The 25,380-nt window shown below is 41.2% G+C and overlaps 1 protein-coding gene across 3 annotated transcripts in view; it reads right to left on the reverse strand.

Moving 5' to 3' along the window:
- The window catches only part of CEP85L (centrosomal protein 85 like), a 148,620-nt gene that overhangs the window by 97,514 nt on the left and 25,726 nt on the right, over window positions 1-25,380 (reverse strand). For 2 of the 3 annotated variants that reach the window (XM_071548966.1, XM_071548965.1), the window contains exon 1: window positions 14,011-14,303. The exons of the other annotated variant lie outside the window; for it this stretch is intronic. In XM_071548966.1, coding sequence (XP_071405067.1) covers window positions 14,011-14,059 — 49 coding nt within the window. In that variant the 5' untranslated portion in view covers window positions 14,060-14,303. Of the gene's footprint in view, window positions 1-14,010; window positions 14,304-25,380 lie in introns of those variants that run through there. 3 annotated transcript variants of the gene reach the window in all.

Consider the following 25,380-nt stretch of genomic DNA (forward strand, 5'->3'; position numbering starts at 1 on the left):
AGCATTAAATGTCAAACACTTTAGATCTCTTGGTTAGACAAATGCTCAGTATGTGAACCTGTAACTATATGCAAACCCCAAAGGGGAGAGATACTTTTCACTCTGGTGGAACTTTGAGGAATAAAAGCTAAAAATACCACAGAATTAGAGTAACTTAAAGGACACTCAGAGATCACCTTCTCTAACCCCCAACTCAAAGCAAGTCTAATTAGATCAAGACTGCTCCAGAGTCCCATCCAGCTGAGTCTTGAACACCTCCAAGGACACAGATTCCAACAGCCTCTCTGGGCAGCTTGTTCCAGCGTTTAACCACATCTCAAGAGTCTCTCTGTTCCAAACACAGGTGCAACACATGCCAGAAGATGCAAGAATACAGTGCAACTAGACCTGACAAAAAGAGTTAACATACTAGAGGGGGCAGACAGTTGTCCCTACTGGGATCTCCACAAGTACTGTAAGCTGAGAAAACAATAGGCATGACAATTACAGAAAATAATAGGCACTATAAAATAATAAATTACTCTGATCTAATCTATTCACTTTTACACCTACACACGCTGCAGGTCTGGTGTTGAACACAGGTCCAGAAGGACATGCTGGCACAACACAGAATTAATGCAACACTTTCTTGAGGACTTTCGCACTCAAGGGCAGTTCAGTATCACCAGATTCACTCGTGAAGCCTGATCCTTGAGCTGGTAGGCCTGAAGGGCTAAGCAGTGGTACACATCCATAGCTACACACAGATCAGCATGAGGCCAGCAAGGGGTTTACTGGCTTTGGCTCAGCACAGACCAGCCAGATCCCATCTAGCCTTCCAGGGAAATACTAAAGTCCATCTGCATGGTGCCCTGGGCTCCAGAAGGGTTTCTTCACTCAGGCACTCCCACTCACTACCCCTCGGATGCACAGCTGGCAGGACTGTGCCCACAGTGCCATCATCATGCCCTTCCCTTACCACCAGCCTGCACACAGAGATATGGACGGGGACTGGGATGGCGTGGAACAGTGTTGTTTTCTCCCTGGGCTTCTACTATTCAGGAGCAGCCTCTGCATTTAAAGGGGTATGTCCCAAGACAGACAACTATTTTAGATTTTTAGTAGGCAAACTGTATGTGGGTTTTAACCTATTTTAGACATGTCAACAGAATACGATTGCACATGACCACTTCAAGAAGCGCTTTCTCTTTACCCCCTGTCATTAAATACCCTCCATTTTTTCTAAAAAGGTAGCTAACGACATATTCCAGAAGACTAAATATTTTAATGTTTCATGGCATATCTGCATCATTGTTTTGCCTTCCTGAGCTAATGGTGATTCTACTCGAAAGAAGGCCACTACAAAAATACAAGTGTTTACACGAAAGACAGCTTTTCAAAGCTGACTGAACCCAACACCATAAATAAAAACAAGAAACAGGACGGTATAAACAGACACAATAATTAAGTCTCAATAATAAGTAACCCATAAAATAGGACCTTATAGACCTCATTAGTCCAAGAATTACTTAAAAATTAATTTATTACTTTCATTATCTGAAACTGACCTTCTGCGCCAAGTCCTGAGGTATCACCCATGGCTATGCACCCTGTTCTATGCTCCCCATCTCTGTTTTGAACAGCTCTCTGCAAATACACGATCTTTCATGCAGAAAACAGTCTACACTAATAGGACCAACTGTAAGGGAGGAAGATACGCAGAAGTCCCCACACTGCTCAGCTATCACACCTGCCTTACCCTGCTGCTCTAATCTCAACTCTGCCAATCAACAGCTAATGTCCATCTGCCCAAAATACAGAGTGGGGTAAGAAAGGCAAGAAAAACCTTTTAAGAGATACTTGTGCTGCTAAATTGCATATTCCCATCTGACTATGATCATTCTTTACTGGGCTAGAAAAATCTACCTTTCATGTGATTTACTAGAAGAGAAAGAAGAGTAGTGTCATCCTACTCGGCTGTAATTTCCATCAACAAACATGACAAAATACAAGCAAGATCCCAAACAAACCTCAGAAGGAGCCTTGTTTATACAAACAATTGACTACCTCCTTAAATTTGGTCAGCTAAATATACTGACGCAGTCCTGTGTTTCAGCCTAGACATTTAAAACAGACCCATTTACAACCAAGTATATAAAGTGCAGGAAGTAGATTATTTATGAAGAGAGAACAGTTGTTGTAATTTCACTCCACAAAAACATGTATCTTTTTCTGTGTCTTACAGAATGCTGTCAACGACTGCTGGCAGAACAGCTCCTAGTTAATTCTGGATCATTACCACTCCTAATTTCACTGGCATGCACAGATCCCATTTGAGATACATACACAAAGTAATCACATCACTGTCTTTATATTTGGTTCCTAAAATACTTCTAAAATGCTTTAATGTAAAGATTATTATTTTAAGTGACAGCTATGATACTGTTATTTTACCTAGACATTGAATGGAAAGCAACAGCAAAAGACTTAACAGGGTTTCACAGCAGATACATCCTAACTTAAGGATACCAATTTTTCTATTCTACAGCATGAGTGACATGGATTGTGACCAGAAGTGAATCATCCATGACAGCCAGTGTAAATTTATACAGTCAAAGGATTCTGAAGGAGATATCTCACTACAGCACTATCAAACCTGACAACTATGCAAAGCTCATTCTAGTCATCATGGATGTGACCAGGCTGTACAACAGTATTTCACGCCAGGATGGCACTGAAGCCTGCCTGAAGCTCTTCCATGGAAATAGTCAACGTTCAGCCCAAAGACACTGCTGAAGTTAATTAGTTCACCCTCACCATCTGTACCTTTACCCAAACCCCTGCTAATTATGTCAAAAGATCACAAGACTATCTTGAAACAATTCAACCCACCTTCAAGCCAGTTCTCCCACACCTACTCATACAATCCCAACATTGATAAACCTATCTACACAGATCCTCCCCTTCTCTAGGCATTCTTCAAGGTGTCGTAGCCTCTCTCTTGCATCCTCACCCTGCCCCATGGGGCTGAGTAACCCTTTATTTCTTCAAAAGGAAAAGCCAACAAACAAATCCACAAATGGACTCTCAGTGACCCATTTGCTGTATTGCGGGAAAACTTACTTCAGTGGGAAAATGTTTGTTTCCTCATCATAGCAACATCATCATTACTGCTGAGAGATTAAAGAAAACCTCACTACAGTGTGTGTTTCACACACCACAAATCTTTGCCAGCAATATTCTGGGGTTTTTTAACTGCTGAAAAAACAACACAGTGAGAAAAGGAAATGGAGGCAGGTGAACCTAAAATGCTAAAAACCCTTTTCAGAAGTAGACACAAGATTAGATGCCATACTTTAACACAGTCAATCTGATACCCTGACACAATCAAAAGATCCAGGTATGTAAGTGTTCCTTGTAGACAAAGGCAAAAAGAAAACTTATTTGGACAAATAAATACTTACTAAATGACTTTGAAAATGTTTAAAAAATAGCATCCCAAGCACTAACCACCTAGACACATACATGCCAGGTGCACTTCATCTTTATGATCCTTCTGCAAAACAAATTGAAACTTTTATTAATTCAAATGTCAAAAAAATATTTCAGGTCTATAATGAAATCTCTTCTCTTCCAGGATGAGCAGTACAGTGGAAAGAGAGGGTTTCTAATGCTTTCAGGGAAGGTGACCAGATGATAGTTTCAGAATCCTTTCAGCAAACGCTCTGGAGGTGGTGGAAACTCACAGCTCTACCAGCTGGCCATGAACTTGGATACCAGACGGCCCCAGTCCCTCCTCTCACATGAATGCAGCTGAGAGTACGTGGATGATGCAGTTTGATCCAGGTGCAATAAGAAGCAGGGTAAGGTGGGATGAAATGACAGCCCTGAACTACTGAATTTTAACATTTCAGTTTCCCAAGAGCACAGTGTCAGATAGCTAAAGTATGATTCATCCTGAGGACTCATATTCTATATTAGTTTGCTTTCTTGACAGAGCCTGCAAGCTATTTAACTAAGTTCTCCTAGTTTTTCAGTTGGAAACTGATTAGAGCAATCTTAAGTATGCAGAAAGATAAAAACGTACAGATACAGAGGGAAGCAGGAGAAGAAAAATAGGAATGCAAGAGTTTAAACAGAAAAATATTGTTTTTATCAACATTTTTACTTGTACAGCGCAATAACACGCTGCCTGGTATACAAAGATCCATGCCTGTCCTCTGTATTATTAATGTGCAAAAGAATTCATTTGCTAGAGAGAGAAAAAAACATCGTAAAACAGAAAGGAGAACAATTAAAGCAGAAGAGAGAAATCCAAAGAAGAAAATTCTCAAAATACAATCCTCAAAGTACACATATGCCTGAATGGTAATATCAATTACAAAAACATGGCTATGGTCATATTTTAAGGAACATAGGCTCTCAAGAAATTGAAGCACAAGTTTAATTTTAAGCAGATTGTGTCACCAAACCTCCAGCTTCTTTTGCATCTCAAATTTCTTAATAAAAGTTAAACAGTTTTGTTTTTCCTCCCCCATAGAAGGGGTTAAATGCACAGTCTCTCATCATAGGTAATTATAGCTATAAAACCTTCATCTTCTATACAAAACAGTATTTCAGTGTGAACTTCACAAGGTCCCATTTTTGTGACTTTACAAATGTGTACAGGACTGTGCAGCAACAAGTTACAAGGTATCCCACGCAGGAAGGAGCTACTTAGAAGGAACAACGGGAACTAAGAATAATAAATACATCAATTTGACGGATGAGCTTTAGAGAATCTTGCCATGGCAGTTTAAAGACATAATCAAGTAGCTTTCTCTCTATAGACCCCCACACCAGTGTCTATAGAAAGTAAGAGGTGCACAGCTCTGTCTTTCCATCAGAGTCCAGCTGGCCAGCTTATTCCACTGGCTAAAAAGGGTTTGAGCTGAGAACAGTGTTTGACATTAGAGCTCGTTGCTGTAGTGGTTCGGCTGCCATGCAAGGGCTGCTCACCCTCCCCAGACATGTGTTCGCCTTTGCTTCCCTGGCATAAACCCTGACACTCCAGAGCCCAGGGAAAGTGGTTTAGGAACAAACTGTCCTCACTCAAAGAAAAGGTTATCTGCTAATTTGATTTCCTAAGCTTGCTCAGCAAGGGGTCAGACATGACACAGTGCCAAGAAGGGAGTGGGGATATCCAGGTCTGATGCCTAGCAGCCACTAGCTATAACTAGGGTTATCCTAGTGCCAAATTGCACATTAAGGCTAATCCTGAACTGCAGCAAGATAGGCATAAATCTCTGGCTGGCTCCACTGAGGAGGACAAAAATCTGTTCAACTAGTAGAAAGCTGTGTTGAACATAGTATTCTGTTAGCTAAAAAGGTAGCAAAATCCTTAGACTGACACAGTATGTAATAATGGGCTCTGCCTTCCTGATTTTCACTGTAGAAAGTATGTAAAACAAGAACTCAAATTCATAACACACTTTATAATTTAGATACCGACAGCATTTAGCTACATTTATTTAATATCAACCCAGTGATTAAATTCCAACCCTTCTCAGGAAGGAAAGAGGTTTGCTTTCATTTAATCACAGAACAAGACCAAAAACTCAGTCCAATTGTTGATGGCACTCCTGTGAGTTTCCTGCTTCCAGATAGAGCATTTGCATAAAACATAACTTCAAAATACAAACTGCAGATGTTTCTTATTTCATGTTTGGCACACAGACTACATCTATTACCTCATGCCTGTTCTGCTGGCTAGCTTCTTTGTCTTTGGACTCAATGCACTATTCACCCCATGGAAACACAAAATTATATATTCTTGGTTTCCATTCACTTCCATGTAGTGACTGCAAAGGAGAAGGTTACCTTTTAAACTTGGAAAGTTTATCAATCACAGTATGAAGAGGGGACCGTCCAGGAAAATAAACACTTTAAGTTATGCTTACAGTTAACGTAAACTTTGAAGAGCAAACCCTCAGGACATGCAGTCAGTTGCATTCAAAACCACAATCAAGTAAGTTTTTCTCCAAGTTGTTTGTCATTCTAACTTTTTTATTACAGAATTACCTTTGTTCTCTCTCGGCCTGGTTAAGGAGTTAATTCAACCTCCTCTATACATGGGGAAAAGTGAAATGATCCTAACTGCTACAATGAATCAAAAAACACTAAATGATTTTAAGCAGCATCCAAACTTTCCAAAGTGGATCAAATAAAGGGGTCTAGTAGCCTTACTGTTTTTTTTTTTTTAAAAGTGCATCATTTCTCTCCTCCTTATATTCAAGTATCAGATCTAACAATACCCTTGACACTAAAATATATGGGGAAAGCAGAGACTCCCCTAAAATAAAACTTTGCTGAACTATTTTGCACAAGAAAAATGACAAAAATCCTAATGTTGTTATTAAGGAGGTTGGATTATACACAAAACAGGATATACTTTAATATGGACATATAAGAGACTGAGCCTCCTGAGGCTATAGTTTAGTGTATGCTAACAGAAGTATGCACACTATGTAAAGGAGTCACCACATTGTTACATTTGGGTTAAAAAGATGAAAATCTGCCTTCACTAGGGTTTTAGGAGATTTTCCTTACAAACTTCCAATGCCCATGTCACAGAGCACTCTTCCCCTTGCTTAGCTTTTCAGCTTCCACTCACACCTATTCAATATAAGGAAGGACAATACCCTGGAAATGAAAAAGTAGGAGATAAAGTGAATAAAAGTCCTTCACACAATACACCATCAACCCTACCCAGAATACTTCTAGTCAAAACCTGTAGTTCTTGTGTTTCTGTCTTTCCAGCTACAAACACTTTTGATGTAAAACTTTACAATAACTCTACCAACCACACAAAAGCCCTTGTTCAATCAGTTTGATATTTCAGATGATGAAGAGAACAGAAAAAAGTTAAGACTGCAACTGTTATCTTTGTCTTTCCAAAGCAGCAAAAGTAATAAAGTTTTAAGTAATGGTATTTCGGATGCCTTTTTGCACTTTTAGCTGGGTCACTATACTTTGCATTTTGTTTTCTTATTACCCACAGAACCATCAGGCCTTTGATCAGTGTTTGTCACTGAACTTTTATACAAAGCATTAATTCTCAGCCAAAACAATGCCTCCAGAGGTTGAGATTTGCCAAAAGGTATAAACAGCTTTGCTGAAGAGTAGGCCTTTGGGAGAGAAGATACCATCTTATAAAAAGACAGACTTAACCAAGAAAAGTGTTATTTATTCTGAAACATTTGAAAAAGTTGCAGCTTTGCACACCATCTGGAAACTATGCTACAAAAGGAGTAAAACAAACATTAAAAACATAAGGATACCTTATAAGGACTCTCAGGACTCCAGGACAACTCAAGAATGTTTCTTGTCTGAATACCACACCACTGGTTTCTAACATATCAGGAAGCTAAAAGCTTGAAAAGCATTTTTTGCTTTTCTACATGTATTTGCTAAGTCTACTTCAGGTATCTTAACAAATAAAGAGGCAGTTATGACTTCTCCTTGACACTACTTGCTCTGCCCTTCCTCAGCAAGACTGAGATAGTCTCCTACTACCTCTTCAGTCATTATCCATTATCCTGGACTTGCTTAAACCTGTCTGTGAGTCCACTAATTGGTTGGACTTACACAGTCCAATGGATTTAATGTCACTTTTTCCTGATCCTCACTCTTAATCTTCCTTGGCCTTCATGGTAAGCCTGAGGATTAACTATATACTTCCTGATGTCATCAGCAGTGGCAAACCAAGACAATGTTGGGATATTTTCCCACTGTCCATGACCTGATTGAAGAGCTCATCCATTTGACTAAATATTCCACCAGTGTCTGACATCAGAATAGATGCTTCCTGCAGTGATACTGACAGACTGACACCAGGGTCAACAACTGCCAATCCCTCCTTCAGTGTTTAATTGCAGTATTTTCCTGGTCCAGCTTCCCCATTCAGTTTGCTGCAAGGTTGAAGAAGTTCTAGAGCGGGCACATGGGAAGCAATCAGGATACGGGAGTGGAGGTACACAGAAAGGTGGGAGCAACTACCTGATAGGTTATCTTACCTGGAAAATCAAATCATGCCCCACAATTGACCCACATACACCAGCCTTCAGGCAAAAGAAGAAGTTTAGCTGCCACATTTTTCCCACATTTCAGGGACTGTCACATGTTAAAAGAGGAAAAAACCTTCAAAACTCAACCTTCTTTTATTTGTGTTAATTATTCCTTTTACAGATGTGCCATTTGAATCTCAAAAAACAGCAAAGATCCCTGTGGAATGAGGAACAGAAAGATGCAGTGTCATTTATGGCATGGCTGGTTGCAGAAAAATAGGTCACTTGAGTGTGGCTGTGCAATCAATAGGATGTTCATGCCCAGGCAACCGAGCCAGATGCTGTGGAGCACAGTGCCCAGGGAAAGCCGGCATCCTCAGGGACAATTCCACGGGGGTCAGCAGTTTCAGGGAACATAAGGGATGATGTGTCAGGACTAACATACTTGTGAGCATATTTACATGAGTTATTTCCTTCTGCATGTTCTCTTCCTCTTCTCCAGCCATCCACCTCTAAGCCTCTGCAGCTGACCTGCAGTTTTGCACATGCCATATTTAGTAACTCTTCAACTTGCCCTAGACAGCAAGAAACTTCATGGAGGAGCCTAAGGCAGAAACTAGAACATTATTATACTTCAGTACACCTTCCCACACCTTCCCCCAGTGTTGGCAGGAATAAACTTCAGGGCAATATATACAGTATTATTCCAGGTCTACTAAAACAAGTATCAAAACAGAATGGCTTCTTTCTGAGGAAATTTTCTGGGGGGTGCAGGTGCACAGACACTGGTGAGGGCTGCAGGGCAGCCTCTGTGAGGAGTGTTTGGAGCTGCCCCAGGTTAACACAACTGGTTCCAGACAGCTCCAAGCCACCCACCTCTGGTCACATCTGAGCCCACCAAACACGACAGCAGTGCCCTGGGGAAAATATTTGCTAAGAAAGAGCAAAACATTCATAAATAATGAGTGACAGGGAAAATGTGAGGAAATAGCCCTGCGAGTTCAGGGGCAGGAGGAGGAGAAGCAGGAGCTCTGAGCACCTGTGCAGAAATTCCCTATAAGACCCTGGAGAGACCAGGCTGGAGCAGGTCAACAGCACAAGCTAGAAGGGCGAACAGAAGTTGACATGGACTTGATGCCACTATCAAGTCTGTTTTTCCTGTGACAGTAGCTGGCAAGCAATCTCTTCTGTCTTCTCAACCCACAAGCTTTTCTATCCTATTTTCTCTGTTGTCTCTCTGAGGAAGGGGAGCGGCAAGCGGCTGGGTGGACGTCTGGCAGCCAGCCACAGCCAACCCACAGCAGAAGCCAGGGAGAAAGCCACTTTTTGAATTACACAGTGAATACGCTTGAGTGTGTTTTAAAGCTAATCACAACCACAATGAGACTGTCTCATTGTTGGTGTACAATTTCAAGATGCATTTGGGCGTCTGAGAGATTACAGACATCGACAACTAAGTCAGCACTTTTTCAGCCAAAAAACAAGCAGCACAGGAATTGACAATTAGTTTAACTGTCCAACTATTAAACCACAGGCAAATTGTATGATAAAAACAAGCATCCAAAGAGTACAGTAGTCAAAGTGTAGTACTATCTCTCTTCTTCTTAACTAACCTGTCTACAACATACAAGTTTTGCTTCCAACAATGGCAGATGATCACCACTGGCTACAGCCTCAAGTCATGCAATTTAGGAGGGTTCCTGCTATTCTTACCACCATGCACTGTTATTGTACTTCGCAAGTCCTCCATATCTTGAAATACATGGGTCCTTTAACAGGCATCTAATGTCCAGCCAAAATCTTAGCATAAATAATTTGCAGCTGTAAGAATGAATATTTGGTGGACATAAATCCGAGACATTCTTTGGAAAAGTTACAGGTGCTCTTACCCTACTAGCACTTCTTTCACCACCATCCCCTAGGGCAGATCTGATGGCTCAGGCTGCTTTCCACTATATACTTATTCTGTGCAACCATTTAAAATTAATGCATTCTTCTCAAAATCATTAAACTAATTACTACTTCCTGTAATTAAAGTTTTAAAAGCACAGAATTACTGCAAACACAGGTCTATATTTATTGAGTAAATGTTTAACATACAGGAGATCAGAACAACTGCTACCCTCCAAGACCAACACTATATTACATTCTTACATCCATCACTCTTCTCTTGCCAAGCAGTTACGACATACATGTTCTGCACACACTAAAAGAGTGCATCCTATATCCATAAAAGTGAATTGCCTAGAGGGAGGAAAAAAAAAAGGCATTGTTTTTGAAGGGAAGTAAGCAGCTCCTGTTCACCATCACTCAAACACAGAATGTCATTTGACCTCATAGTGCTCTGTGAAAGACAGCAATTCCAGCAGCCAGTTTTGCAGATGAACACTACATTTTTAAACTCGGGTGATCGATCTTTACAATGCACCATATACAAATAAATATACACACTTATAACTGGTAATCAATTTGAAGTCTATGCTTGGACTAAAACTCACCATTTATTGCCTTGCCTAAAGGTAAACCTGCCTTCTTGAGATATTCTAAGAGCCATCACATTCCCAGTAGCAAACCAAGAAAACGTGTTACAGAAACAAAACCACTGGATTTCTGTCCTGTCCACCACCTCAGATTATGAAAACAAATGTCATCAGCCCCATCCTCCCCACACTAGCTGTGTTAGGAAGCTGCCTGTGAATCCTTGGGTACCCTGACAAGGCAACACCCCACAATGTGTTGTGACCTTAGAGCTGCTGCCATTTGGCTCATGACACCATTAAAAAATCTTTCAGACATGGGTGTCACACTGCCAATAAGGCTCAAGTACAGGAACAGAGAGCAAATTACACTGCCGGGGCTCCAGGAGGAGAGGGATGCAGACTACTATTTTTAGGGAGTGTCAATAGTATCTTTTTGATGTACAATTTTACCAATAGATAATACTGGACAGTGGAGAGAATCTTGACTAGAGGTGACACAGTTTACTGAAAGTAATAAATACTTGTTATTTCAATTTAAAGGGTGCTTGTTTCACTTTCCACAGTCATCTGTTGGACACGTATGGCCTAACTGAGTGACTGCATGCCCCAGAGGAAAAACACATCTAGATGAACACTTTTATAGTTTTAAAAGAGTTATAAACTAAGCGTGCATTTCAAAGGTTGGTCTAGATGAATAAGCAAAGGGATTAAAATGCTGCATGCCCTTCACTGCAGCTATTTAAATTCCTGCAGCACATGGGTAACACTGCTGTCTCTACAGAGGTATAAACTATGCTGCAATGATTTCATAAACAGTTCCATGTGTACATACAACAAGACTGAAAGACTTAAGTCAATCATATGCATTCCAAAAACAGCAATTTAATTTTTCAGGACAGGCACCGAGACTGTAAGAAGCTGAATTTATTTCACATGGGCAGCAAACTTTGTCATTAAATTCACTGATTAAACAAGAACTACCTATCTAAAAAAATCTCAGCAGGACGCAAACAAGACAGCACACTTGTTTTCAAAGAATTACTCCCACTGAACCAAAAAGCAGGAACAATACGGAAATGACAAGACAGAATAAAACTGAGGGCCACAAATGAAATATGCCCCAAGAAGTGTCCTTGCCTTTTACATTTTAAGATAACCAGAATTAATTTGCATCTATTAATGAAAAAATGGTAATTCTCCTGTGTAAATAGAATACTTCAGTCAGCACCTAACTTTGTAAGGGAACTCTAAGATTTTCAACAAAAATAAGACTTCCAAATACACATACCCATAGATAACTATCAAAAGAGAACACTTTTCAGTAATAAATACAGCTTAACAAGAATTATCAAGTTACTGACTGTGATGCTCTGACACCAATTAGAACCTATAACAAAAGATAAATTGACAAAAGATAAATTCCTTCAGCTTAAAAAATAAGTGCTTAAACGTCAGCTTCCTAGTAGGATGCCACTGTTTTGCTACAAAATACTTTTCCCATGGACAGCTTCCTCAGAAAAAAAAAATCTAACATGGCAATAACATAATAGCACAGGATTTTAGTAACTATCATCCCTTCAATAAATAGATTCAAGGAGTTAAACTTCCTCTGCTTCAGACACATTAAAAACCTTGAAAAGAGCTTCTCAACTCTTTCCCAGTAAGACAGATGAAGGAGGGGACTCCCTTGCTGAAAATTATAACACACAAATGATATCGCAAGGTTAAACCTTCACCTACTTGCTTTCTAATTAACCACCACTTTCTCTAAATCTTATCTCAAATTAGATGTTTTTCTACCAGTTTTGCTACCTTACACTTCTCCTGCTTACAGATAAGCATGTATTTAAATACTTTGGGTTAATACAAATTCAAAAGGAAAGAGGGATTGGGGAAGGAGGGAAAAGCAATATACAAAATTTGTTCACAAATCTTAAAGACAACTCTGACAAACATGCAAAAGTAAAAGAGTTATCCAACAATTCACTGATCAGAATTGCTGATAAATTCAACACAGTGCTAAAACACTTTATTTGACCCCAAACAAACAGGAAGACACTGTAACAACAGGCACAAGCTAAAGTCTTCTGAAACAGATCAAAAACAAACACAAATAACCTTTGCAACACTCTGAACTTAGTGGCAGAGTACCTTGGGATATAACCTTTTAATATTCCTGCCTTAAACACAGATAATCAAGAAGTGAAACTCCCTAAATTCCTGCAGTTTCCATCAAATTAACTGAAATCACTGCACCTACTGTTCAGAATACCCACTATCTTTGCAAGCTGTAGCACAAAGATAATGTAACTCCATTCTTTTGCAGGAAGCACCAAATAATGGAAAAAAAAAAACCAAAACACTTGAACAAGGCAAACGAGTTACACACAGAAATTAATACCTTAATCACAGTACAGAAAAAAGGAACAATGTCTTCTTTCCCCTTCTAGGGATGAACATTAGCCTACTTGTAGTGATTCAGGCAGCTGCTGAGAATATCTTAGCAGCTCTTGTATTTGCAAGAAAAACAGTGTCAGTCGAAAGCAAAACAATCCTGCCATTTAAATATGTCAACTAACTGTACACACATTATACAGTCATGTTTTGCAATCTCGAAATTAAAACATAAATCCGAATTTTGAGGGAAAAAATTACTCCAAGAGCATTACTTCGCACTTGCAATGGCAGAGCCAAACCACAGACCTTCAATGTGATCAATTGCTTCAATAAATCAAAACATGACAAAATATTTGCAGAAGCCCTGCCAGAGTAGGGCAGGTGATACAGCTGGTAGTATTTTCAAATCCTACAAAGAGCATCCAAGTGAGCCGGTACCTTGTCTCACCTGCCCAAAAGCAATATTCTCACGGCTCTGCAGCCAATTCCCCAGTTCTTCTCCGCAGGCTTGACAGCCCTGTCGGGGGAAAGCCAACCCATCGCTCACAGATAGGTGTCTCCCCTTGGAACAACCTAACTCCGAGCGCTAACCTATCAGCGCATCCCTGCCAACCCGCAGGAACCGGGCTCTAATTAAGTCAGAGACAGAAAAGTGGTGGGGAGGAAAAAAAATAGGACTCGACCCATTTGTTGCGGTCTAAATTTAAAGCAAAAAAGCATCAAGAGGAGCACGCTTCCAGCCTCCGCCTAAGGGTACTCTAACGAATCGGGGAGGGAAAGGAAACGGATTATGTAGGTTAAGCTCAGCTTTTCCCATCCGCTGCCAGGTCCAGCTAAGGCAGCACCCACCCCCGGCCCGATGCCGCTTTCCCGCATCGCCTCTCGGCCGGGCCGGCCCCGCGCCCTGCCCGGCGCCACGTCCCCTCCCGGAGCCGGGCTGGGGCAGGGGCCGCGCCGCCTCCGCGGGCGGTGGGGAAGCAGCCGCTTCCTCGGGCGTTCCTGTGGGGACCCGGCAGGGAGTCAGGCCGGGCCCGCGGAGGGGAGGAGAGGGGACGGGAAGCGGCGCGGGGCCCATGTGCCTCCCCCCAGCCCTCCTGGTTGCTCCTTACCCGCCTTGTAGCCGCGCACGCCGGGTGGGGGGTGCAGCCCGCCCCACATGGTGCCGCGCCGGACCGGGCCGGGCCGGGACCGCCGCTCTCCGCCGGGCGGGCGGGCGGCCCGGGTGGGCGCGGAGGCGCCGCTGCCGCTGCCCGCGGAGCTCAGCGCGGCGCCGCCGCCGCGGGCGGGGCTGCTGCCCGCCCCAGGGGCGCCGCGGCCATCGGGCCGGCACTGCCGAGGGCCGTGGGACCTCGCCGCCCCCTCGCAGCAGACAAAACTTGCTCTATTGCGCTGCTGCCGCCGCCGCCGCCGCCTCCTGCCTGTACAGCGCCGAGAGCGGGGCGGAGACAGGGGCGGGCACACCGCAGATGCTGCTGCGGCGGCGGGCGCTGCTCGGGGCGAGCCGCTTACATAACCCTGCCCATGGGGAGAGCAGCGAGCCCGGCCAGGCCACGCCGGGGCCGCAGGGGGCGTTCGGACGCTCCCGTTGGGCTCGGGGATGTTCGCTGTCCCTCCCTGCCCCTCGCCCTCTCGCCGCCCTCACGCGTCCCGCCCGCCCGGGGCTCGGGAAGGGGCCGGTGGTAGCGGGGACAGCGCCAAGCGGGCGGCGCTCGGCTCGGCTGGAGGGGATCGGCACAGCGAGGGGAAATGCCTGACTCAGAGCTGCGGCACTGGAAATACCCGAGGCCAGTACATGCAGACTTTACTAAGTAGAGTTCACAATAAAATCACGATTTTTTTCTCCTTTTTTGTTTGTTTTAATAAGAAAGCGAAGGGGAACTAAAGAAGAATCGTAACATTCGTTTGAACAAATCAGTCCCACACAAAGACGCACATTTGCATCGTAAAGTTTAAGCCACGGGACTGGGAACAAAATGTGCCTGTCAGCAATAATTCAAACCCAGTAAAAGGCTCCCCCAGCCCCAAGCTGCCCTTGAGCCTGCTCCAAATACTGCAAGAGATAACGCTGTAATAGCAACTTCGTGGTAACTGTTGCTTGCAGCTGCAGCCCAGTGGTCCCCAAGGTAAAGCAACTACCTTCTGTGCAAGTGTTCTGTGATTCCATCAGCAATCCATATCATCAGACGAAAACATAAAAGAGGAGATGAAAACACTAGGACAGCTTCTAACTTCAACATAACCATCCTAAATTATAAAACCCACCACTACCAAGCAAAGCAGTGCTTCAGACAGCATTGCACAGTATGATGGACACAATAGCTTAGGGGAAGGGAGGTGAAACAGGAGCAGTTCTGTACTTGTGTGGAAACATTAAAGATCAATAAATAAAACTCTGTTCAAACACTTCCTGCTGACCCAATGCATTTTTAATTACTAGCTGATGATAATAGAATAGCTCTCATCTCTTTGGAAAGTTGTATGTTATAGTTCAACACAAGTCATGTTTTATTTATGCCTAGTTTGGTATTCATGATGTAAAAGAGAGGCCTCAGAAGTACTGGCATGAGCATGTAGAAATGCTGCATGTTGTTATTTCTTCCTCTTTCTTATCTGTATAAAAGCCCTTATGCATTTACTGAAGACCTGATATGATGTGCATTCCTCACCAGCTTGTTTAAACTAAGGAATGTAACAACTGTCAATGGGTGTTTTGTAGGTAGAGTTGTAGAAACATGGGCTTTAAAAAGTTAGTAAATAGTGAATAAAAACCCAAAATACTAACACTGCAGGAGATCCTGTCAAAACTTTCGGAGTGTTGCTGAAAGTCCTCTGAATGATAAAAGATCAGAGGCATTTTCAAGAACCCACAAACACTGGCTTCCAGCAGAATACCAATGCAGGAAACTAAGTTGTTGTCGATAACACCTCAATGAAATTGTCCAGCCTTTCAACCCCAAAGCCACCTTAAATATTGAAGAATGCTTGAGAGATAGAGCATAGTACATAAACATGACTATAAGAAGGAAGAATAAAAGCTAAAGTATCTTGTAAAATACTCAAGACCAGGAAACATGTAGACTGCTTAGTTCAAGACCTCTTTAAAGGACTTGTCTGCATGTAACATTTGTTGCATACTATTTTGTTGGATAAGCGTGAGTACTTAGCATATTTACAGGAGGATGCAGTGAGCTGTAAGGAAGCTGAATATCAAGAAGGGGAAGGCATCTATCTGCAGGCAAGAAAGAAAATTACCTTATGACTGCTGAGCTCTGGAGTTTGTGATGCTGTCCTGTAATGCAGCTATAAGAACCCAGAGGCACATCATAACCGCAGAAAGCTGCATGCCTGGAAAAGGTGTGATAACTGTTCTTCCATTCCCTAATAAATGTCAGTGCAGTATTTTTGTGTACTTTGGTATTGCTGTTTATTTAAACCTTATAGTTTCCTATCTATCTTCTGTCTACTTGTGAACAATACCTCTGAGGACAAGAATACAGATAAAAGGCCAAGATGAGGGTGGCAGAACACAACCAGTCAGTCTGGCTGAATCATCTCCCACTGCAGGGCTGTGTCTTCCAAGGTATCCCTGCTGGGGCATCTGTGCTTTGACAGTGCTACTCCTCAGAGCAGAAAGATAAAAAACATGCTTGAATTTAAGCAGTCAGATAACAGAAAACTGAGACACATTAATTGTTTTGATTGAATTTTTAGTTGTTTTTATAGAAACTGAATGTAATTAGTAAAGCTTTTTCACTACAAATAACCTCAGTTTATCTGTCTGGAAACCAGGCCAAACTGATGCCAGTAGTTTTGCTCTATAAATAAATTTTAGCCTGTTAATGCTTAATTCTCTATCCAGCAATGTTTTGCATCTGCAGTCTGCTTGTGTACACAGTTCTAGACTGGGAGCAGTATTTGTTTTAGATTTTACTAAACTTCTTGAAGAAGTGTGATGACTGGCTTGGACCTGCTGCAAAGATGACCCCGTGCTATTTAATTCTGCTGAAGCAAGCTTCTACTTTCACATGGATCTCAACCTGGCAAAGCAGCAGGCCCTGAGGACATACCAAGTCCCTCTTCTTGACAAGTCTCTGTTGTCCCACCTACATGGCTCAGTCGTGCAGAGGTGGTGGGTAGTACTGGCTCCAGTCCACTCTTTAGTGCCTTAGTTCTGTGCCTAAGGGAGCCTTCCCACCCTGAGGTGACTTGCATTAGAATAGAATCATGGAATTGTTAAAGCTGGAAAAGACCTCTATGATCATGGATTCTAACCATTAAGCTTATCACATATTACATCTCTTGGGTTAAGAATTGTATTGTGCAGCAATCTGTGTTTGAGTGCTGCCTCACTCAAAAGGGGTGTAAAGGTCTCAATACTCATGGAAAACAGCAGCATGGTAGGAGGGAAAACTCATGTAACCTTACACGTGAATCAAGGGTAAGTGAAAACAGCCTGCATCCCTGGATAATTATTGTGAAATGTGATGCTCCAGACAATGAATGGACTCAATTTCTTAGTGTCTGGAAAGCCTTCTCCCCACCTCCTTTTTTCTGACACAAACTCCACCTTCTTGGCAGAATGAACAAAGAAAAGCAGCAATAGAAAGTAACAGCTTAAGGCTTAGTACTAGGCAGATGCTGTCTTATTAAGGACAATTGCAGAACATCTCAGATTTGTTATCTGTCTCCAGCTTCAGAAATCACATCCCTTTTGGTTTTTTTCCCTGAGTAAAAACATAATGCTCAAAATGGAATTAGGCTGAAGCATAACCTGTGGAAGCAGCATTATTTTTTTTTATTAAAGCCAGAAATAAGTTCAATGTTTATTCCACACACTTGCTTTCACGTTTAATAGAATTAAAAGATTATTTAAAAACCTGAAATGCTAAATACCTAAACATTGTTCTAAGAGTATGCAGACCATTTCCCCTATCTAATTAAGACTTCAAGCATGTGCGCTGTCTATCAAAAAGAAATAGTGGTATTTCTGCGAGGACGTCTATATTGTAAATTACTCTGAAATTAAAATTACAAATTTTCAGTTATTGGATTGCTTCACTAAGTACAGAAATCCTTTCCCTCCACCCACAACTTTTTCAGTTGAATACCATGTCCTAGCAAAGTCTTATCAGCCTTTAAGAAGCTTTAGAGCAATTCCTCCTGTTTTAAAAAAACCCATAACTATGTATGTTAAAAAGCAAGATGTTAGACTGTGTTGGGTGGCACTATAATTAAGCACAAATTAGCGTACTTAATAAACTGCCTGTCTGCTGGTAGGGCCAGGCTGGCCTACAAAAGACTGAAATGTTTCAAAGTACATGGTGTACTGCACTGCACAGCACTAGCAGTAAACTGTGCCACCTAATATCTGCAAAGCAGGCATCATGAAATAATACAATGTACACAATGTTTTCATTTTTGCCTTTTCTACAGGCAAAAGGATTGGATGTCTTTTGCAAAGGAGCACAAGTTGATACTGATTTGAATCTGCCTTGCACCTCCCTTTCCCTAACAGCTTACACCATGGGAGAGGATCAAAGCAAGCAGCTTGTTGTTACCATAGCTATGGTGTATTACCAGCCTCCTGAATCAGTGTCTTCCTAATGTTCCAGATTTCAGAATCAGATTTTCCCCTGAGAAATTCTTTATGTCATTGCTAAAAGACCCTTTGGAGTCAGGAATTTTACACTTCCTTTTGTGTATGTGTATGTTTATCATACGAATTTAAAATAAGTCTAAGAGATCTAAATCAACTTTGTGTCATCAACTCTGATAATGCAGGAAGAAAAATACATGCAGGGGTGGGATCCAGTGACATCTAACCGGTAATTTGTGAAGATAATCTGGAATTTCCGAGGTGCTTTTTTCTCAAGGTGAAATTTTTGACTTCTGCTATTTTATCTTGCCTTACCTCCACACACAACGCCCTCCTTCCAAAGGCAGTAGGAAAGAGGCAGAAATACAAATTGCCTGGGAGGAGATGGAGAGAATATAAAACATACTACAGGCCAGAGGCAAGTCTTTTTCTCCTAGGTTTCCAGGATTGGTTCCTATAAAGTTTAAGGGCCTCTACCAGAGCAGCCAGTGAGCCTCTTCCCCAGTCCCCACCAGGACTCACTGACATATGCAGCTTACTTGCAATATGTTATGCTTTCACAAAAAAATATTTTTAATTGTTTCTCCTAATCACATTGCATGACTTTTTACAGTTTCTCCAGTTCACTTGTTCTTGAGTCCACTCATCACCTTCACTTTCTGTGTACACGTTATCTGATTTTAGGAGGGCTGATTCTTTTCTCCTGATAGGTCTAAACCAAAAAGTTAGCTAGCTGTAAATCCTCTTGAGAGAGAGGGCTGAGACCTCTTGGTGATATTCTGCTTCTACTGTGATGCTGAAATATCTGATGAAGGCCATATTTGGGACCTGTTGCAGTCAAGAAGCTTCACTGTAATAATGAATAAAAAAGGATGATGTATGAATAGTATTGATAGTATTCTTTGGTATTTTTCAAAGAGAAGGACCAGCAAAATTAGGAAAATGGAGGCATGAAATAAGTGTGCTACCAGTCATCAGACAAGGCAGGCACAATTCAATTTCACAATGACAGCACTAAACCCCTTTCAATTCAGGATTATGAGAACACTGAACTTTCTGTATTTACTTTTCTGTGTTAACACTTACAGTAAATCCAAGAAGCCTCAGTAGTGCTTCAATTCAACTTCCACTGACAATGCTCAGATTTTTATAGTAGGCATTTTAGTTCAAGGCAGACTTGTTTCACTCTGTGTTGCACAAGTGAGTGCAGAAGGATAAAGCAATGGATGATATCACTGTGCACTAATTTGCAGATTTTTTAAAACTTCTTTATGTATGTGGGACTTTACCTCAAATGTGAAGTGACTGCTGTAATAGAAACTCAAAGCTGCATTTAGCCTGAAATGTCTAAACCTATCTGCTTTAAGGGTAAATGAAAAGCACCCCCTTGTATGCAGTCACTGAAACAAAGGATCAGACCATGCAGTCAGGTTCCCTGGTCCTTCTCCACCTTGGTGCAGAAAGGAATAAATCCTGTTTTCCTTTTGCAAAAACCATCCCTGATGAATTATATAACTTTTGAGAAGTCAGAATTTTAAATTAGAAGTAACTGTTACAGGAAAGCCAAAGGCACAACAGCACAACCAGCCAGTAATACAACATTGTATGCACACTTGAAAATGGAAATTTCTTCCAAGTGGCCGTCATTATCTGCTTATAGCCTGAAATATGCAGTTTGTTTACTCCAAGTCAGAAATACAACCTATGAACATTACCAGTCAGAAAATTATCTGGTCACTTGTGTTTGAGCCAAACCCAATATTGCTGCAAAGGGATGAAATTTCAGTAAAGTCAATGGAGTTATGCCAGCGCTCAGTTTAGTCAGCTCAGTGCTGTCTTATGCCCATATGTAAAAGTTGGATGGAAAAAATTATTTCATGCTTTAAATACAATACCTTCATGAAACTCCCCACCCCATTTTTTCCTCCATTGACTTTTAGCCTACAAAAATCACTGACATTGATTCCACAATAATTCACTAGTAATACAATACAATAATTCGTTTTGTACCTTATACTACAATAATGTATCAGTATTATTTTCTTTTCTCTCAGTAGTGAAAAGTCCATGCCCACAATGACAGGGTGTTCTATGCTGGTAGAATAAAATCCAGTTTCATAGTGCACTTTTATACCCACCCAGCACACGCCCTGCAGATGTCTCAGAACCAGCCCCCTCTCAGAAGCCGTTGGTCCTGGGGTTGCAGGAACTGCAGAGTGTGCAGGACAGGGAACCTTAGGAAACACTCTGATATGCCTGACTCTGCTGAGCATAATTCGATTATATCTTTTGCTCTGTACTCTTCTCACAATAAACTAATAAACATACATATTAGCACACACATTTTTAGACAGACTCTGTTTACCCAAGAAGGCCGAGACTGACAGAGATGTACAAAGTAGACTGTACTCGTTTGTACCGACCACAGTACTCATCAGATTTGATTAGACCTCGGGATTAGTATATGACACATGAATCAAACACAATATCCTTAGGCTGTTTTGCTTTTGACTTAAAATTAACACAGATGAGAGTGCTTATTAAAAGTAACTTTGCGGCTCTGGCTTGGCTCTAAGATCATTCTACTTTTAACATATTACTTGAGTGACCAAATTGATCTGGGAGGCATTTTAGTAAACATGTAACCTGATCTTTGGTCACAGAGAAAACAAGAAATCAAGCCTCTAAGTAAGCATGTAACTTTAAATGTACGTAAGTAAAAGAAGCATAGAAGTTTGAGTATTGCTGCTTTAACTGTTGAGAGCTGTGCCACTTGTTTAGGAATCCTGTGGTTTAAGAATTGCACATCATGTAGTGCATTGGTGTTCCATTCTAATACCATGAATAAGACTATCTGATTAAATCAATTAAAATGAAATTGAAGAATCATAGCTCCAATTTTCTGGTCAATCCAGGACAGTGTGACACAAATATACTCTATACTTTGATCACTCAGTTCTTGGTGCTACTGTCTCCCAAGGCAAGCACCAGAAGGTCAGCCCAGAACATAAGAATGTCCCCCTGGCTTCTGAAGGAAAAATAATTGCCATCTGTTCACAAGGTAAGAAGCTTGAAGCACCTAAACAAAATACACTAATAGAAGAGATAAATAGCTTAACTAAAACTTTGGAACTGGCTGGATCCTTACAAAACAACATTATGTACATGCTCCCAGTGTGAAAATTACAAAGAACAAAAAATATACTGAAAGACAAGGTGGCAAGCAGTGCAGGAAGCTAAAGTGGAGAGCAACAAAAATGTACTAAGAAAGTGGAGGAGACAGTCATACACAAGAATTCCATCTGGACACTACTACAGCTAATGCTCCATGAAGCCAGTTCATTCATGGAAGTCCTTGCTCAGTGACACCCTATGTTGAATAAGCCTTTCATGGTGTTGGCCCTTCTGGAAGACACCCCCAGCAGTCATTGTGACAAGACCTTCACTTAGCACAGCCACCATGGCTTACAGATAGAACAGGAAAAATAAGAAAGAAATAAAGAGGAAGAAGACAGGTAAAATAATAAAGTATCTTTAAATACATGCAAATATTACTCGTCTTTCACTTCTGTGTTTGAAGATAATTACCACAAGGATAAACTCTCAAAATTTGGACTAAACCCTCAAGGAAACCTTGTATTTTGCATTGCATTAGAGGTAGAACTCAAGAACAAATTTTAAAAATGATAAACTGGATCACATATTCCCAAAACACATTCACTGCATTTTTATGTCACTGCTTTCAAATGTTACTGATAGGCAAGAACACAAAAGTTAAAAGCATAAAAATGTGACCTCTCAAAGTTGACTATAATAGACCCCTAGAGTAAACTGAAAGATCTAAAACCCTGGGAGTGCATTACAAACTATAAAGGCAGAACATAAATATATCTCAGTGCTATATATCCTTGAGCTTATACATTTCAGTTTAAGTAAACTAGTCTCCCTTGCACAGATATAGGAAAATCTAGCTGTGTAAAACAAAAACTACCAACCATTTTACTTGAGTCTGTATTTAGCATTTGCTGTGTCATGCTTTAATCGCTGAAACTGCCTTTTCAGAAGCATTAAAAATTCACCAGAAAAAAATTGTCATTATGAGGCACATTAAATGTTCAGTACAAAACTTCATCTTGCAAGATTTACACATCAGTTCTAAAGCATGAAGATGTTCTAAAATAAAGGGTTTTGTTTCCATCAGCTACATGCTTGCAGCGTGAAAACTACAAAGAACAAAAACACATTGAAACCCTCTTGGAGCTCACCATCACAAACAAAATACAATCTATTGCAAGTTCAAATTGGGAGGAACACGGATGAAAAGAAAATATTGGCAGATTAGTTCCATCTTTACAAAGAGCAGACAAGTTAGTACATACAGTAATTTTCATTGGACTAGCAAGTCAATTTGTGAGCCAGTTTGGATCAAACAGGTCCAGCTATCTAGTCTGAGAGGCTGTGAATTGTGTTTCCTTATCTAATGAAGTCCCTTATTTTCCCGTGCTGGTTATTTTTTTTTAGCATAAGCTTTCATATGATTCTAAAATGCAGTTTTACATAAAGTATAGAAAGGTACTCAAACTGGACCATAGGGTAAAAGACTACTTTCCTAAAGACTCATTTATTTAAAATACAAGTAAGCAGTCACTGAAATAGATGTTATTTGTAGAGTTCTGATTAACCATATCTCCAGCTGCAGGGATGTGCCTCAGAAATTCTTTTTGCTATCCCAAATAGTGACTGCAGTGTAGGGTTTTACTGCCCCCATAGTACCCCTTTGCAGCCTTGTCAAACATTTCCACAGCCCACACTGCAGGGTGCATACTGCAGGTCCTCCCTGCCTGGACTCACAAGCTCCCTGAAGTGCTATGGTTGGATTTACCAGAAAAAAAGATAGATACAAGAGTTATTAGATCAGTTCAGAAGAGAACAAAGGTGTGGGGTCCTTGTGGGCCTGGTCTGCAGGGAAGCTATGCAGGATACACCTGCAGGGTCCGCAAACCCTCTTGCAAAAGTTTGAAAAGCAATTTCATAAAATCATAGAGTCACAGAATGGGTTGGGTTCAAAGGGACCTTAAAGATCAACTTGTTCCAAGCCCCTTGCCATGGGCAGGGTCACCTCCCACTAGACCGGATTGCTCAGAGCCCCATTCAACCTGGCCTTGAACACTTCCACGGATGGGGCATCTACCACTTCTCCGGACAACCTATCCCAGGGCCTCACCACCCTCACAGTAAAGAATTTCTTTCTAATATCTAATCTAAACCTACCCTCTGTCAGTTTAAAGTCATCACTCCCTGGCCTATTATTTTGACTGACTGGACCATAGTACTGACTCTAATGACAGTACAAAGGATGAATAAACACATTAGGACCACAGAACAAAATATCCAGTTAGTTGTGCAACTTAATCCTACAGTTTACCATCTGAGAAGATGACTGTTTTGAAGGAATTGAGGGTAAGGTTTTCCCAAGCCCTCGTTTTCCATATTTTGAGCTCTTTGTAATATCTGCCAGAGAGAGAGAGAGAGAGAGATGGAGAAGGAAAGGAACTTCTCACAAAGAACAAAAAGCCAAATTTCTGAATGTGCTCTTCCCCCACCCACACCCTTAGGGCTATTTTTAAATACAAAGCTAGCTCGGTAGAATTTCCTGAGATTTGACAGTTGGTCACGCTGTTACAGATTAAGCAGAAGAGTGGCAGACTTGGCTGGGCTTGCTGCTCAGCACAGGAAAGAGAGACCTGCCCCTGTAAGCCTGTCATGGTGTTGGGAAGTGGCATTTGCTGAATTACAAATGAGTGTGCAGCAGGCCTGCCCCTGTTCAGCACACACGACACAAACCCTTTCATCATATTTCAGCTTTGATGCAGGCACTGCCAACAGCTTCAACCCTGTTCAACCGCTGCAAATGAGTAGGCAACTCATTCAGTGGGTTGCTAGTATCTGCAGAAGTAGCTGGCAAATGCATCATTAGAGTTATTCATGACAATCCATGTGTGGGTGTGTGTTGAGGCTTTCAAAGAGATGGTGTAAAATATGTGTCCCTTCAGGACTCCATGGTACATAGCTCTTCCTCAAAATCTTTCACTCTTATTCTGCCTTGCACTTGCAGACATCACTTCCAAACCAGTGGAACTGTGTCTCATAGTGGCCATTTCAAGGATAATGAAAACTGGGTGCATAGCAGCCCACTATGGAATTGAGAAAGGAGTCCAGGGCTCTCAGTTTTAATGTTTCCCTGTTAGACAACGCTCAATTTACTTAGCACCGATAGAATTGTTTATTCATAGGTTAGTGAACTGAGGTTTTGCTAAAAAATAATTTTGCTGTAACAGTGATATAGTTATTATTAACCAGTTTCAATTCCTTTAAAAATATACAAGGAGAATCCAAGTTACTTTTGTGCTGTGCCTAGCTATCAGAAAAGGTGACAAAGAATAAATAAAATTAAAAATAATGCACATTTCAGAAAATTACTGTTTTCTTAATACTATTAAATAATATTGTCTGAACATTTTAATACTACACAGCTGACTAATAGAGAAAGAATTCTTATATAAGAAAGGAGATTTTTATCAAAGACAGCTTTGATTTTTCAAACAACACAGGTTTTTCTGGCTGGCAGAGTATCAGCTTGCCTAGTGAAAACTGTTTTCCCTTGGAAAGAAGATTAAAGTGTAGGATGTGCCCAAGAAAAGACAATTCCTCTTGGTTGACCTAAGCAAGAAGTATTGACTTGGGTCTCTGAAAGGAGTTGATTGTTACAGCAGGGTAAGTTCTTCAGTAGCTACACAGATGGATTGTTTTCTGTTGTGAGTTGTTCTTTTGGAGGGGGCGGGTTGTGCGTCCCCCTCCTCTCTCCCCAAAAATAGAAGGGAAG

Source organism: Pithys albifrons, chromosome 2 (assembly GCF_047495875.1).
Source record: "Pithys albifrons albifrons isolate INPA30051 chromosome 2, PitAlb_v1, whole genome shotgun sequence".
NCBI classification, from domain to species: domain Eukaryota; kingdom Metazoa; phylum Chordata; class Aves; order Passeriformes; family Thamnophilidae; genus Pithys; species Pithys albifrons.